Source organism: Carassius gibelio, chromosome A18 (assembly GCF_023724105.1).
Source record: "Carassius gibelio isolate Cgi1373 ecotype wild population from Czech Republic chromosome A18, carGib1.2-hapl.c, whole genome shotgun sequence".
NCBI classification, from domain to species: domain Eukaryota; kingdom Metazoa; phylum Chordata; class Actinopteri; order Cypriniformes; family Cyprinidae; genus Carassius; species Carassius gibelio.
Genome location: NC_068388.1, coordinates 28,938,849 through 28,954,599, shown reverse-complemented (window position 1 = coordinate 28,954,599; position 15,751 = coordinate 28,938,849). Strand labels below are relative to the sequence as shown.

Below are 15,751 nucleotides of genomic sequence, written 5' to 3'. Positions count from 1 at the left end.
CGTGTCAATAGACAAAACCGTTTTTGTACAGCGCTGCTTCAGATGTCAGGCATCTTCACAAAATGAGTCTGAGGCTATATCTCTGCAAAGCCCATTAGTGGTCTTCCAGTGACATCTAGTGGTCGTAAATGCAATTTATCATACAACACTGTCTCTTTAACCTTTATAACTGTTATATGTTGTCTTAATTTCATTCCAAAGAAGCATACGCAATTTATGTATAATTTCACAGTCTAGATAATAGTACTGCACTGATTTTAAATAATCTAGATATGGCTGACAGTAAAAGAATAGAACAGAATTACAGACACACACAAACATGAAATGTTTAAACTAGTATATTAATACTCAATAAGCATGCTTAAACCCACACACAGATGCACACATTTTGTTATATATATAGATAATTAAAATAAATGATGGGTGATAAAACCTATTGCAAGTCTTCTGTTTTTATGGGCTTCTATGTCATTTTTCAGGTTTTATTGCAATCATAATCTGGCATAATTATAAACATTAGATATATCTGTATGAATAAATTGGTAAACTTTGACTCAATGTGATCTGAAATGCTTGAACAGTAATATTAAATAATAGTAATATACATTTTTTCTAGATAAATCCCTCAACAAGCCCATAAACTGTAATGTTTTAGTCTTTAGTGAGCTCATTAGTGGTCTTACGGTGACATCTAGTGGTTATAATTGCAATTTTTTTATTCAACACTGGGTTTTGAAGCTTTATAAATATAACAGTGTTCTTTTTTACCTAATCTCTGTTAAATTTTGCATGATTGTTTAGAAAAAATACAGATCTAATGCATGTGTGATTATATTAGCCCTTTTTTTGCAGTTTAATGCCATTCACAACAGAAACCTTTTGTTTTTTAGGCCTGTTTAAATGTTATCTAACCAAAGGACAAAATACAACATATTTTTTCAAAGTTATTGATCTAGAGAGTCCTGAGAATATTACTGCAGTGGTTTGATCAAGACTGAACAAAAAACCAGGTGACCCAAAACATTCAAATTCGTGGACCAATTTTATGAAAAAGGCTATAACTCGGGAACAAAATGAGATATCTTCACCAAACTCAGAACTCATATGCATGAACAAAAACTTTAGTCAAATTATTTTTTTTCCATATCTGCCACTTGGTGGCGCTACAGGATGAAAAAAAAAACTAAAATGGCTATAACTAAGCAACCGCTGATCCAATCAACTTGAAAATTGGTATGGCCCAATGTGGCACAAGTGCTCTATGAGGAATTTCACTTATCTTAAAAAACATGGCCGCCATTGGCCAAACAAATTTAAGCACCTATTTGACAAGGTTAATGGAAGTCGATCGGAACGAAACTCGGTGGGCATGTTCGACTCATTGCCCTAAAGGTCTGTAAGTATTTTGAAAGAAATTGCCCACAACATTGTCACCTCCCACAGAACACAACAAAGCGATTTGATTACAGCGCCAACTATTTTCCAAAAATGATAATGCATCATTTTACTGGAGTTTTACTGGCTGTTTCAATTACACTCTTCCAATAATTGCTTTTCTTACTCGTTGCATTTGGTCTGATGCTCCATGCCATGCTTAGCTCCTCGCTGTGGAACTTTTATTAACGATTTTCAGCCATTTCAATTACAATCATGCAATTATTAATTTCATTATTCATTGTTGCATTTGGTCTGATGCTACATATGCTTAGCTCCTGATGTTGCCGCTGGAATGCTTGGCCCCGTGATTGCTGCTTGCAGCTATATTTCTGCTTCTTCTTCTTCTTCTTCTTCTTCCGCCGCAAGTCTATGGCAGCCCATAGAACCGATTGCGGGAAAGTTGTATAATTTGGCACACTGATAGAGGACAGTCCTAACATTAACTATAGCAAATTTGAAGTCTCTATCTCCTACTCTCTAGCGCCACCACTTGTCCAAACTTTCAATGTTTATATGCTAATAACTTTTGAATCGTAAGCCAGAAAATGGAAATTCTTTTTTCCTCTAAATCCTTGGCTCATGCCAAGTCGAATGAACCCCAAAATTCAAAAATCGCAAGGTTTAGTTTTTTCGCTATTTTCAATTATTCGAAAAACCTACTTCCGATTGCCACGAAAATTGTCTCAGATGATCTTCAGACCAGGCCGGCAAAAAGTTATGGAATTCAAGTTGATTCGTCCAACCGTTGTCGAATGACACGTAAACAAATTTGACGAAAAGCATGCAAAAATGCACGTGAGGCTATATCTCGGCAACGTTTTGTCATATTGAGACCAAACTTGGTTTGTGTTATAACAAGCATGAACTGAGACTACCTGCAGTGTTTCGACACAGCGCCACCTAGTGGCCAGGAGATATGAAAAATGCATATTTTGGCTTATAACTTCTGAATGGTTTGGCCAAAAATCACAAAACTCTTTAGATACAGCGAGTCATGTCGAGTCGAATGATATCCAATTTTCCTGTGTCGGCCATTTTAGGCGTCGGCCATTTTGAATTATGTTTTAAAATGCTTTATTTTTTGAACGCAGCATCGTATCGTTTCACAAATAATCACAAAAATATTCGGCTCCATGCCCTGAAGGTACTCAAAAGTTTGGTGGCAGCGCCACCTTGTGGCCAATAGTTATAACGAAATATCACATAAATGCTAATAACTTTTGAATAAATTAGATTATTAAAATTAGAATGGTCTCACTATATTCTGTGGGTCATGCCGAGAGCATAGATACCAATTATGTGAAAATTGGCCATACTTCCTGTCCGCCATTTTGATTAATGTTGAAAACTTACTTTTTCGAACTCCTAGACCGTTTGTCCGATTTTCACCAAATTTGACGTGGATCAGCTTCAGACCATACTGACAAAAAGTTATGGATTTCGTATCGATATACCAAACGGTTCTCATTTAGCGCATCTACGAATTTGCTAATAATGAAATGCTAATAACTTTTTAATGCATTAGCCTTTTGCAACGAAACTGGTCTCAAAATATTCCCTGGCTTATGCCGAAAACATAGATACCAAATATGCCAGATTAAGCTGAACTTCCGGTCCGCCATTTTGATTTATGTTGAAAACCTACTTTTTCAAACTCCTCATCAGCCGTTAGTCCAACTTTCACTTTTCCATTTTCAATAGTCTTAATTTTGCCAATTCGATTGCACCCTATGACGTCATTTTCCATCATATAAATATGGCCGCCATTTTGAATTTTTTGAAAAACCTACTTTTTGGATCTCGTCCTAGACGGTTTGTCCAATTCACACGAAAATTGAACCAGATCATCTTCAGCCAGTGCTGACCAAAAGTTATGCAAATCAAATTGATTCGTTAAACCGTTTTCGATAAACGCTCAAACAAATTTTACGTAACGCTTCCAAAAACAGTCGTAAGGCTGTATCTCTGCAACGATTTATCGTATTCAGACCAAACCTGGTACATGTCATAACAAGCATAACCTGAGGCTACTTTGCTGCGTTTCGGTGCAGCGCCACCTACTGGTCCGGAGATATGAAAAATTGCTATTTTTGCTTATAACTTCTAAACAGTTTGTCCAAAAACTGGACCGCCATTTTGATTTATGTTGAAAACCTACTTTTTCGAACTCCCCCTAGACCGTTAGTCCGATTTTCGAAATTTGACGTGGATCATCTTCAGACCATGCTGGCAAAAAGTTATGGATTTCGTATCGATATACAAAACGGTTCTTATTTTGCGAATCAACGAATTTGCTGGAAGGGTGCCAAAATGCATTTGAGCCTGTATCTCTGCAACGCTTTGACATATTTGCACCAAACTTTGTATGTGTCATCGCCACCTCACACTGACCACGCCACATAAATTTGGTGACAGCGCCACCTATTGGTCAAGAGTAATAAACCATTAATTAACCATGAATAATTACACTTTTAAAAATGCTAATAACTTTTTATTGCATTAGCCTATTTGAATGAAACTGGGCTCAAAATATTCCCTGGCTCATGCCGATAACATAGATACCAAATATGCCAGAATAAGCTGAACTTCCGGTCCGCCATTTTGATTTATGTTGAAAACCTACTTTTTCGAACTCCTCATCAACCGTAGGTTCGATTTTCACCACATTCGAATCAAATGATCTTCAGTCTGTGCTGACACAAAGTTATGGATTTTGTGTCGATAGACAAAACCGTTTTTGCATACCAAAGTGACGAATTTGAGGCACAATGAAAAAATGACACTAGAGGCTGCATCTCTGGAATGCTTTGGAATATTAACACAAATCTTTTTGTGTGTCATTGAAAAGTAACACAAAGTACACCAAATTGATTTTATAACAGTGCCACCTATTGGTCAAACTTGATAAGCCAATAATCATGCTCCTAGAGGTGGTATTTTTAGATTTTTTAGCCATTTCAATCATAATAATCTTTAAATTGCTGTTATTGCTCATTAATATATTTGGTGTGATGCTTCATGCTATGCTTAGCTCCTACATTTGCCGTTGGAGTGCTTGGCCCCGTAATTGCTGCTTGCAGCTATATTTATTATGATTTATTTATTTATTTTTTTGCTCTTATGAAGTATTCTAATTTGTTGAGATTGTGATTTTGGTGAGTTTTTATTAAATGTGAGCCTTAATCATCACAATGAAAAGACCCAAAACTTAAACTACTTCAGTCTGTGCGCATTGAATTTATTTAATACACAAGTTTCACAATTTGAATTGAATTACTGAAATGAACTTTTTCACGACATTCTAATTAATTGAAGCACCTGTACTTGTACAATGACAAAGATATTCTTTTCAATTAGCTCATGCTCTCTGTATCTAACAAGCCATTGTTCAGTCATAAATTCAATATAATAATTAAAATAAAATGACTGTCAAAGATATGAGTTTTAGTTAGGAAATGTTGAGATTTTGTTTGTTTGTTTTACCATTGCTGCCCGGATCTTTTCAATTTCCAACCGCATTTCCAGATGTTGAAACTTCTTTTCAGTTTCTCAAATTCTTCATGTGTGTTCACTTCATAAATTAATATGGAATAACCTTTTGTCAAATCTGTTTGTTCCATCGTTTGCTCTTTTGCCTCTTCTTGCTCAGTTTAAAAATTGCCTGCATTTATAAATACCTACAAATGATAAAACTTACTCATATTATATATTGCAATTAAACACAGATGATATTTACAAGACCAAGTAGTCATCTCCTTTATTGTTTTTTTTGTTTGCCCGCTGCTCTCCGACAGGTAAACTCGGTGCTCTCTCATGTTAAAACTAAATTCAAAACACAACAAAGATTTCTGCTAACTCTCATGTCTTGGGTTACAAGTAGTTAAATAATTAAAATCTGAAATATACCTAATTTAAACTTGCAGTTGATAAGAAGCTGAAAAGGCTACTTTGTTCATAATATTTTCATCGCTGGACTGATATAGGATATAAGTCTATAGCCAAACTGCTAAATTAGAGATTGCCTCGATTTCGCCAGGTGAACTAAAAGTAGACTACATAATGAAATTATGCTTATATCTTTGTAGATATTATTGACACTGTGAGCATGATGGGATCATCTCAAGTGCTGCTTGTTGAAAAACTACAGTGAATCAGGTTTGACCAGTGTTGGTGAAAATTACTTTTAAAAGTAATGCATTACTCCCTAAAAATGTTACTAATTATGTTACATAGTTACTTTTTATGGAAAGTAATCCGTTACATTACTTTGGTGTTACTTTCAGGTTACTTTTGAGCAGGGCTTGATTGTTTTAATATTAGAAGTTATATTTATAGCAAATGTGAAAGCCCTTTCACACCAAAAAGTGTGATGAATAAACCTCAGTCTGAATGAAAACAGTAGAACGCAAGAGACGAAAGTTCAACAGTCTTCAGCATTAAGAAAAGTTATTTTATCTAAAGTCATTTTTGCTTATTAGTATGGTTGAACTGGATCATCAAAGGTCAGCAGCAAAGACACTGGTAACTAAAATGGGATTAGATAAATTTTTGTTATTTAACATTTAATTATTGCAGGTTTGATTTTGATGAATGCCAAATCATGAATTAATGTCTCCTCTGACCAGACGAAACCAGCAGTTTCACTTTGCAGCTACACTTGTATTTTGTTTGGATACACTTCAAGGTGTCACTGTGACCTCAAAGCCTACCCCTCTCCTGCTCTGGCTCAGTTATGGTCCTCCTCATTACCCTAATGTATGTACTAGGAAATGTAGAAATAAATGTAGAAATTTTAATGAATATGTAAATAAATGCTTAAATGTAGAAAAAAAAAATGTAGAAATGTGTGTTTGTGTTTGAAATGGAGTTGCCTACTTAATGGCATTTCAGGGAAATAATATGAAACAAAAAAGAAAAATGCCAACAATAAAGTTTTGTACTTAATAAAGCAACTCAAATATTTTAACACACATCTGTTATATAAGGATTCTGTGGACTCTTGTTTTAGGAAGCAGCTTATGCCTGTTATAGGCCCCTAGAGCTGCACAAGTTTAGATCCAACAGTGATTAAAGTGAATCCAGACAGATCTCAGGAACAGCCTTTAGAAGTACTTTAGAAGTAAGATCCACTGAAGTGATATTTATCCTGCTGTCCCCAATTTTAGGGTGCACTGAAGGCATGTGGAAAGGTGCCACTGCTAGACACCTTCACCAACGCTGCTGTGGTCAAAGTAGCTCCTGATAAACCACTAGAGGGGGTTAGACTAGCTTCTTTGCAGGTATTTTGTTCAGATTGCTTGCTGTCAAATACAGACCGCATTTTCAAATGTACATCGTCAGCCTGTTTGGTATTCTGCATTGTATGTATAATTTAACAAAATTAATTTAATTTTATAACATAATCACATTTTATGTTTTGAATACAGGCCAGAAAAACATTACTTGTTCCAACCCCTCGGCTAAAAACTGGATTATTTAACAGGATAGTTACACCAAAAGGTGCAACCAAAAAAAAACTTTGTGTTTGTTCTACGTCTCAGGTGAAGTTATCTGTATTCAGATGATGGGTTGTGCGTCTGCAGTCCTTTACATCTGTTTGAGTTTAAATTCTTTGTGCTTAAGGGTGTTAAAGAGATGAGTGTCCCAGTCGGTTTAGATGACAAGGTTCAGGTGGATCTGGTCGTAGTTGGATCAGTGGCTGTATCTAATAAAGGTAAGTTCTACATCTTAAGATAACTTGAGAATTGCATCTTCTCTTAATGAATTGATGCTATTTAATGTCTATAGGCTACAGAATTGGAAAAGGTGAAGGTTTTGCGGACCTGGAATATGCTATGATGGCATGCATGGGAGCTGTTTGCGAATCCACGGTGGTAGTCACCATTGTTCATGATTGCCAGGTTAGTAATATGTTATGTAATAACTCTCCGGTTTTACTCATAGTGGTGAATCCAATGAAAAATGTCAAGTATTAAACCTTTAAATGATAATTAATAAATAATTAATATTAAAGAATATGTATAACTCCTAAAAGATCTCGAAGTTTACCAGAAAAGCTTAGGATTTACTTTAAAGTGTTGTAAGATAAAGATTGAAGTCTTTTTGTGGATTTGATTAAACCTTTGTCCCACTACAACGGTTTCAGATTTATAGTTTGAGATAAACATTGTAATAATTCCCAATTTTACTGTTAAACCAAAGCAGACTAAACTATTTCTTAAGTTTTTATGATTAAAATGGATTTATGTTTGAAATACATTGTTGAAATAAGAAGGTATTAATGATAGATAGATAGATTTTTTTTATAAAGTGTTGTCGTGCTGAGGCTAATTCGTGCTTCCATATATTTGCTCTGGATGGTTACTTGGGTGGGCATAGCAGTTGTTTGGCTAATTTACCGAATTGTGCCTGCCTGAATGAAAATAGAGCCGACCACCATATCTCTACACTGTTACATTTACATTGAATCATTTAGCAGATTCTTTTATCCAAAATGACTTACAAATGAGAACAATAGAAACAATCAGACCAACAAGAGAACAACAACAGTATACAAGTGCCATGACAAGTCTCAGTTAGTCTAGTACAGAACACGTAGCCAGGTTGTTGTTGTTGTTTTTTCTAAAGAATATGGTAGACATAAGTGCTGACGAAAAATGTCCTTAGATGATTTTTGAAAATGAGTAAAGACTCATTCGAATTGAGATTGGGATGTCATTCCACCAGCTGGGCACAGTCCAGGAAAAGATCCTTGAGAGTGATTTTAAACCTCTTTCACTTGCATTCTGGATTAGTTGCAGAGATTCGATAGTACATGCAGAAATGCCTGCCAGGAGAGCATTAAAATAGTCCAATCTGGAGAGAACAAGAGCTTGGACAAGAAGTTGGGTGGCTTGCTCTGACAGGGAGGGTCTGATCTTCCTAATGTTGCATAAGGCAAATCTGCAGGACCGTGTCATTGTAGCAATATGGTCTGTGAAGCCTAACTGATGATCCATCACAACTCCTAGGTTTCTGGCTGTCCTGGAAGGAGTTATGGTTGACGAACCCAACTGTATAGAGAAGTTGTGATGAAATGATGGGTTAGCTGGAACCACCAGAAGTTCTGTCTAAGTAATGTTGAGCTGAAGGTGATGGTCATCCATCCAGCTAGAAATGTCACTCAGACAGGCTGAAATGCTAGCAACTACCGTCGGGTCATCGGGTTGGAATGAGAAGGAGATTTGAGTGTCATCAGCATAGCGGTGATAAGAAAAGCCATGCTTCTGAATGACAGATCCTAATAATGTCATGTAGATGGAGAATAGAAGTGGTGAAGTACTGAACCTTGACGACCCCAGTAGCAAGTTGTTGTGACTTAGAAACTTCACCCCTCCAAGACACCCTGAAGGATCTATCAGAGTGGTAGGAGTTAAACCACAGGAGTGTGCTTCCAGAGATGTCCATCTTTCTGAGGTTGGACAGGAGAATCTGGTGATTAACGGTGTCAAAAGCAGCAGACAGGTCCAGCAAGATGAGTACTGAGGATTTTGAAGCTGCTCTTGCCAGTTGCAGGGCTTCAGTAACCGAGAGCATAGCAGTCTCAGTTGAGTCGTTGCTTTTGAAGCCAGATTGGTTGCTGTCCAGGAGGTTGTTCTGTACAAGGAATATAGAGAGCTGGTTGAACACTGCTCGCTCAAGTGTCTTGCAATGAATTGAAGAAGGGATACTAGTCTGTAGTTCTCTAGAAGTGCTGGATTTAGAGATGGTTTCTTAAGCAGTGGGCTTACCCGAGCCTGCTTAAATGCTTAGGGAAATGTTCCAGAGTGAAGAGAGGAGTTGATAATGTGAGTAAGTGAAGGTATGACTGAAGAAGAAATCGCTTGGAGGCAAGTGGGGAATGGATCAATTGGAGAAGTAGTAGGATGATTGGACAGGATAAGTTTGGAAACGTCCATCTCTGAGAGTGGAGAGAAGGAGTAGAGAGAATGTGCATTAGTCATTGTGAAGTCATCCTCAGTAAGAGGTGTGGATAATTGGTCATTGATGGTTCTTGTCTTATTTGTGAAGAAAACTGCAAAGTCATCAGCTGTAAGAGGCAATGGAGGAGGAGGTGGAGGCGGATTAAGAAGAGAATAGAAAGTTTTGAAGAGTGTCCAAGCATCACAACAGTTCTTAATTTTGGTGTGGCAGTATGATGTTTTAGCGGTGAAGACATTTGCAGAGAAGGAAGAGAGGAGAGACTGATACACACTGAGGTAGAGTTTCTTTATGCCATTTCCGCTGCAGCGATGAGTTTAGAGTGATGTCAGTTAGTTCCCCATTATCCATGCTGAAGCTGAGATGGTTCATCAGCTTATGTGAAAGTTAACGTGCCTAGCGTTTTCGACTCATAAATTACACGTCACACCCTGATGTCACGTGTCTTTACAGGACCTTTATGGGTTTTGTGTGAATGTGAGCACATATTCTGGGTAATCACTGGCAGTGTGAAAGTGCAAAATCCAGTGACCTGGGAACAAATGCCGGAACACATTACCCGTGTATTTTACAGAATTGCAGTGTGAAAGGGGCTTAAGTGGGGAAAACCTGTGTAATGTTTTGATCAGAACAGAAGTGCTGTTTTGATCCGCGACTGTGCCGCCTCACTGTCACCCAGTTGCCATGCTGTGGTGGCTCTGTTACCGGAACCAAACAATGTATAGGACTCCCTGAGCTAGACGCATCCAATGCCATATCTAGAGCCCTCACATTCTTACTGTCCTCAATTAAAATTTGGATGCATGTCTCTAATTCTGAAATCTTCTCTTTCTGCCTAACTATTTCCCTGCATTTGTCACGTGAATCCCTCATCACCGACATAAATAGATAAACTATACATCTGGCAAGCAGTGCAAATAACAATAGCAGGAGAAGCAATTACTCACCGTGCTTGATGAAAGATTCTTACCACAGTTGTTTGAACTTGTTAAAAACCGGAGAGAGATAGTATCGAGAAAGAGGAGAGAGAAAACCGTTATAGGCATGAATGGAAATGCTAATCACAAACTAACATGTGCTAATGCGATGCAGATTTTATCACTTTAAACAACAGAGTGATAGAAAGATATAAAGATATAAAGATTCTACAGCAAAACAAAGCTACAGTCACAAAACAGCAACAAGGCAAACTGGAAGCAGGAACACTGTCCAATAGCGATACCCGCAGGTCACAAAAAAAGTTGAAAAAATAATGAAAATGATAAAACACACAATACATAAAATTGTATTATTATTATTATTTTCTTTAAATTCATAAGTTTTTTTTTTGGGGGGGGGGGGGGGGTCATAAATTTGAGACTTCAAATGGGTAAAAAATATTTTTTTAATTTTTTTTTTCATCTTCACCGTTGAAGGTATGGGAAAATTCTCTTCTGGACTAAGGGACATACAAGTGCTGGTCATATAATTACAATATCATCAACAAGTTGATTTGTTTCACTAATTCCATTCAAGAAGTGAAACTTGTATATTATATTTATTCATTACACACAGACTGATACTTCAAATGGTTATTTATTTTAATTTTGATGTTTTTAACTGACAACTAAGGAAAATCACAAATTCAATATCTCAGAAAATGAGAATATTGTGAAAAGGTTCAATATTGAAGACTCCTGGTGCCCCACTCTAATCAGTTAATTAACTCAAAACACCTGCAAAGCCTTTAAATGGTCTCTCAGTCTAGTTCTGTAAGCTACACCATCATGGGGAAGACTGCTGAATTGACAGTTGTCCAAAAGACGACCATTGACCCCTTGCACAAGGAGGGCAAGACTTAAAAGGTCATTGCAAAAGAGGCCGGCTGTTCACAGAGGTCTGTGTCCAAGCACATTAATAGAGAGGCAAAGGGAAGGAAAAGATGTGGTAGAAAAAAAGTGTACAAGCTACATGGATAAACGCAGTCTGCAGAGGATTGTTAAACAAAACCCATTCAAAAATGTGGGGGAGATTCACAAAGAGTGGACTGCATCTGGAGTCAGTGCTTCAAGAACCACTACACAAAGACATATGCAAGACATGTTTCAGCTGTCGCATTCTTTGTGTCAAGCCACTCTTGAACAACAGACAATGTCAGAAGTGCCTCACTTCAAAAAGGACTGGACTGCTGCGGAGTAGTCCAAAGTTATGTGCTCTGAAGAAAGTAAATTTCGCATTTCCTTTGGATATCAGGGTCCCAGAGTCTGGAGGAAGAGAGTAGAGGCACACAATCCACATTTCTTGAGGTCCAGTGCAAAATTTCCACAGTCAGTGATGGTTTGCGGTGCCATGTCATCTGCTGGTGTTGGTCCACTGTGTTTTCTGAGGTCCAAGGTCAACACAGCCGTATACCAGGAAGTTTTAGAGCACTACATGCTTCCTGCTGCTGACCAACTGCAAGGAATGAAATGCAGATTTCATTTTCCAACAGTACTTGGCCCTGCACACAGTGCTAAAGCTTTTAATTTTTTTTTAAAGTTTTTAATTGGCCAGCAAACTCGCCTGACCTTAACCCCATAGAAAAAATATGGGTTATTGTGAAGAGGAAGATGCGATATGCCAGAGCTAACAATGCAGAAGAGCTGAAGGCCACTATAGGAGCAACCTGGGCTCTCATAACACCTGAGCAGTGCCACAGACTGATCCACTCCATGCCACGCCGCATTGCTACAGTAATTCAGTCAAAAGGAGCCCCAACAAAGTATTGAGTGCTGTACATGCTCAAACTTTTCATTTTTATACTTTTTAGCTGGCCAAGATTTCTAAAAATCATTTCTTTGTATTGGTCTTAATTTATATTCTAGTTTTCTGAGATGCTGAATTTGGGATTTCCTTAGTTGTCAGTTATAATCATCAAAATTAAAATAAGTAAACATTTGAAATATATCAGTCTGTGTATAATGAATGAATATAATATACAAGTTTCACTTTTTGAATGAAATTAATTAAATCAACTTTTTTATAATATTCAAATTATATGACCAGTACCTGTATATATTTAAAAAATTTTGCCCAATCACGTGGCGTGGATTTAATGTTGAACTGTTTTTTTGTTGTTGTTGTTTCTCTGACTGTTTTAAGTTAAAGAGACTAAAGATAGGGACTATTTGACTTGACAGTTTAAGTGTGAAAGAAACTGAGACATCATTGGATTGGGTCTTTATTGACTTTGTGAAACTTAATTGATTTACATTGTGATTTTTGTAAGTTACAAATGTCATTAAAGGGGAAGAGTAACTGAACTGATCTTACATACTTAGATACATTATAGATATATTTAGTGTGTTTAAGAGGTGCACCTGCAGGGTTTGTATTTGTTGTACAATCTGACATTTGTACACTGTGATACCGGTATATTATTGTTTTCTCTTTTTCTTTTATACAACTCTGTGTGTGTGTCTATTTATCTATCTTTATATATATATATATATATATATATATATATATATATATATATATATATATATATATATATATATATATATATATATATATATATATATATATAAAATGTAGAGAGAGAGAGGGGGAGAAAGAAAACACAATACTTTATTGGCTCAAGCCTTTATTTTCATGCTCCATAGTCAAACCTAACTGGTCCAAATAACATCCATAAATGCACTTACAAAAAACAATAAAATAAATAAATATAAAAATAATATATTTTTTTCATACTGAATCTGAGTTTCTGGCAACGGAGCCTGGCTACAAAGGCTCCCAGAAATGAGTAGTAGAGCGGACCATCTGCCGTAATGAGTCAGGCGTCTTTCATCCAAAATCTAATAATTCTTTGCCACAGTTTAGAACATCATCTTCAAGGTCCAATGCTGATGTGAGCACACCACTGAAAGTAACAGTGAGTGATGTGACTCCAGCTGAAGTGCAATGCTTAGTAGTTGAGCATATTATGAGAAGTGAAGAAACTCAATGTTTAATTCCTCTTGACTGACTTTAGACAGTCTCCTCCCACCTGCAGCTGATATTGTAAAGTCCTTATTCCCCTCGAAGTGATTATCTTGAGCTCCTGGACTCAGCTTTCGGTTTGGTGGAGAACGGAGATGAGCCCTTTGCAAAGTTTCTGAGCATATTTCAAAATGCTGGTGAGAAAACATTACAGTAGATCACGAGGATAGTCTCTTGCGAGTTCTCCAATGTCTGAAAGACTACGGTCTCAAGTTGTCACGGGACAAATATAACGATGATATCGGTGAGGATTCTAGGGCACATTTTGTCTGAAAACTGTGTTGAGACGGATCCTGATAAGATCAAGGCCCTAAAAACAAAAAAGTTCAACAAACTTAAAGGAACTCAGGTTCTTCATTGGTTTTGCGGTGTATTACAGGAGATTTATAATAGACTTTTCTAAAATAGTAAAACCCCTTAACAATCTCACCTATGGATGCTCTCTGCTTTGCAAATTGACGAAGACTTGAGAGATGAATGGTCAATACTTTAACCCAAGAGAGACATTCAAACAGCGATGGAAAGCTACTTGTCAGCATGCTTTTGATGAAATCATTGACAAACTTACATATGCTCCTATCTTAGGCTTTGCAAATCCTAAACTCCTGTTCATTTTGCACACGGATGCAAACACAACGGGTTTAGGAGTGGCAGTATACCAGGAAGAGGAAGAAAAGATTAGGGGTTTGTCATTCAATGAGAACTCAAATTTCTTGCTTTAAAGTGGGCTGTGACTGAAAAGTTCCACAATTACCTTTTATGGAAGTCAGTTCACAGTATCGGGCAGGAAAACTTAAACTTGATGATGATGTCTTATCTAGACATTCTCATGAAGTGACCAAAGATGCTGTATCAAGAAAGAAACAAGAGAGGATAGATAAGTTCTTGACCTTACATCTTGAAAATCCAAGAAACCACAAGGTTGTGATTTTGAGTCACATACTATAAAAGAGCTGTGTGCCCTCTCTGGAATCAAAAAGAGAAACCACACCCTATCATCCACATGTTAATCCCGTGGAAAGATTTAACAATACACTTTTGAACATGTTAGGTAGCATGAATGATGAACAAAAAGTTCACTGGCATGACTTCGATAAGCCTATCGCTCATGTGTTTAATTGCATAAAAAAATTAAGTAACAGGGTAAAGCTCTTAAGAATTAATGTTCATAAGCCAGCCTCACCTCCCCATCGACCTAGCTTTTAGTCTCCCTACCATCAGAAAGTGTCTTACCCATTCCCAATATGTATCAAAACTTAAAAAGCACCTTGAGGAGAGCTATCAAATTTCCACCATCAATGCACTCAAGAATGCTGAAAGAAACAAGATAATGTTTGACAGACTTGTTGTTGATTCTACTTTGGAAGTTGGCGATCAAGTTTTAGTTAGACAGGTCAGAAATTTCCTGTCAGATCCTTTACATGTTCTCACCGCGACACAACGCGAAGCATGTATTCGGCTCCCGCGGGAGCTAGACTCGCTCCAACCACTTGCAAGATTATCACCGAAATCAAGTGTGAGCAAAAACTGCTGCCGCATATGTATTGCTATTCCCACGAGAGGCGAACTCATGCAAATGTTGCTACAAACTCTGGTAAATAGTGAAATACATCCCCTCTGAGTCTTGCAAATGCATCACAATGAGCGCAGCAGAGCACATCCAACTCCCTCGAGAGCTGAACGCTTGCGATTGCTCTTCACTACATACAGAAAACCGTATGCGAGCCGTGTGAACTGCAGGTGTCAGAGCAAAGCCTCTGGTGAGAAACATTCATTCCTAAACACTGTACGCTTCAAACAAAACAGTCAATGAAGACGAAGGAGAGGATGACGTGTTCTCCTGTTGCTTATAATCTCTCTCTCTCTCTCTCTCTCTCTCTCTATATATATATATATATATATATATATATATATATATATATATATATATATATATATATATAGATATATATATATAGATATAGATATATATAGATAATATTCTTCTGACTTCCATTTTTCTGCACTTACACTTTTGGCACGTTGTTTTCGCTCAAATACGGTCAAAATTACTGCAAGCCTGTGAACAGTGATTTGCAAACATGGACAGTGATTTTTTTTTTTTTTCATCACATGCACAATTATATACAGCATTTATAACCAGTAGTGAAATGTGAGTCAGGTCTGCTCCTTTGACAGTGCAATTATTAAAGAAAACAACACAGATTAAAATATACATAAATATAGCTATTAAAGAATTAAACAAAAGTAAACAATAAAAATATAAGAATAAAATATAAAAAATGTATATTGTAGAATTAAATTTGAACGCAAAATAATGTTCATGAAAGTAAACCGTAATCTTAAATATTAA

At 36.8% G+C, this 15,751-nt stretch overlaps 1 protein-coding gene across 3 annotated transcripts in view; it reads left to right on the top strand.

Annotated features, from left to right (window-relative positions):
• The window catches only part of mthfsd (methenyltetrahydrofolate synthetase domain containing), a 162,246-nt gene that overhangs the window by 83,928 nt on the left and 62,567 nt on the right, over positions 1 to 15,751 (top strand). For 2 of the 3 annotated variants that reach the window (XM_052531244.1, XM_052531243.1), the window contains exons 3-6: positions 6,603 to 6,716; positions 6,864 to 6,977; positions 7,060 to 7,150; positions 7,225 to 7,337. In XM_052531244.1, coding sequence (XP_052387204.1) covers positions 6,603 to 6,716; positions 6,864 to 6,977; positions 7,060 to 7,150; positions 7,225 to 7,337 — 432 coding nt within the window. The remainder of the gene's footprint in view (positions 1 to 6,602; positions 6,717 to 6,863; positions 6,978 to 7,059; positions 7,151 to 7,224; positions 7,338 to 15,751) is intronic. The other variant, XM_052531245.1, reaches the window with a different exon arrangement.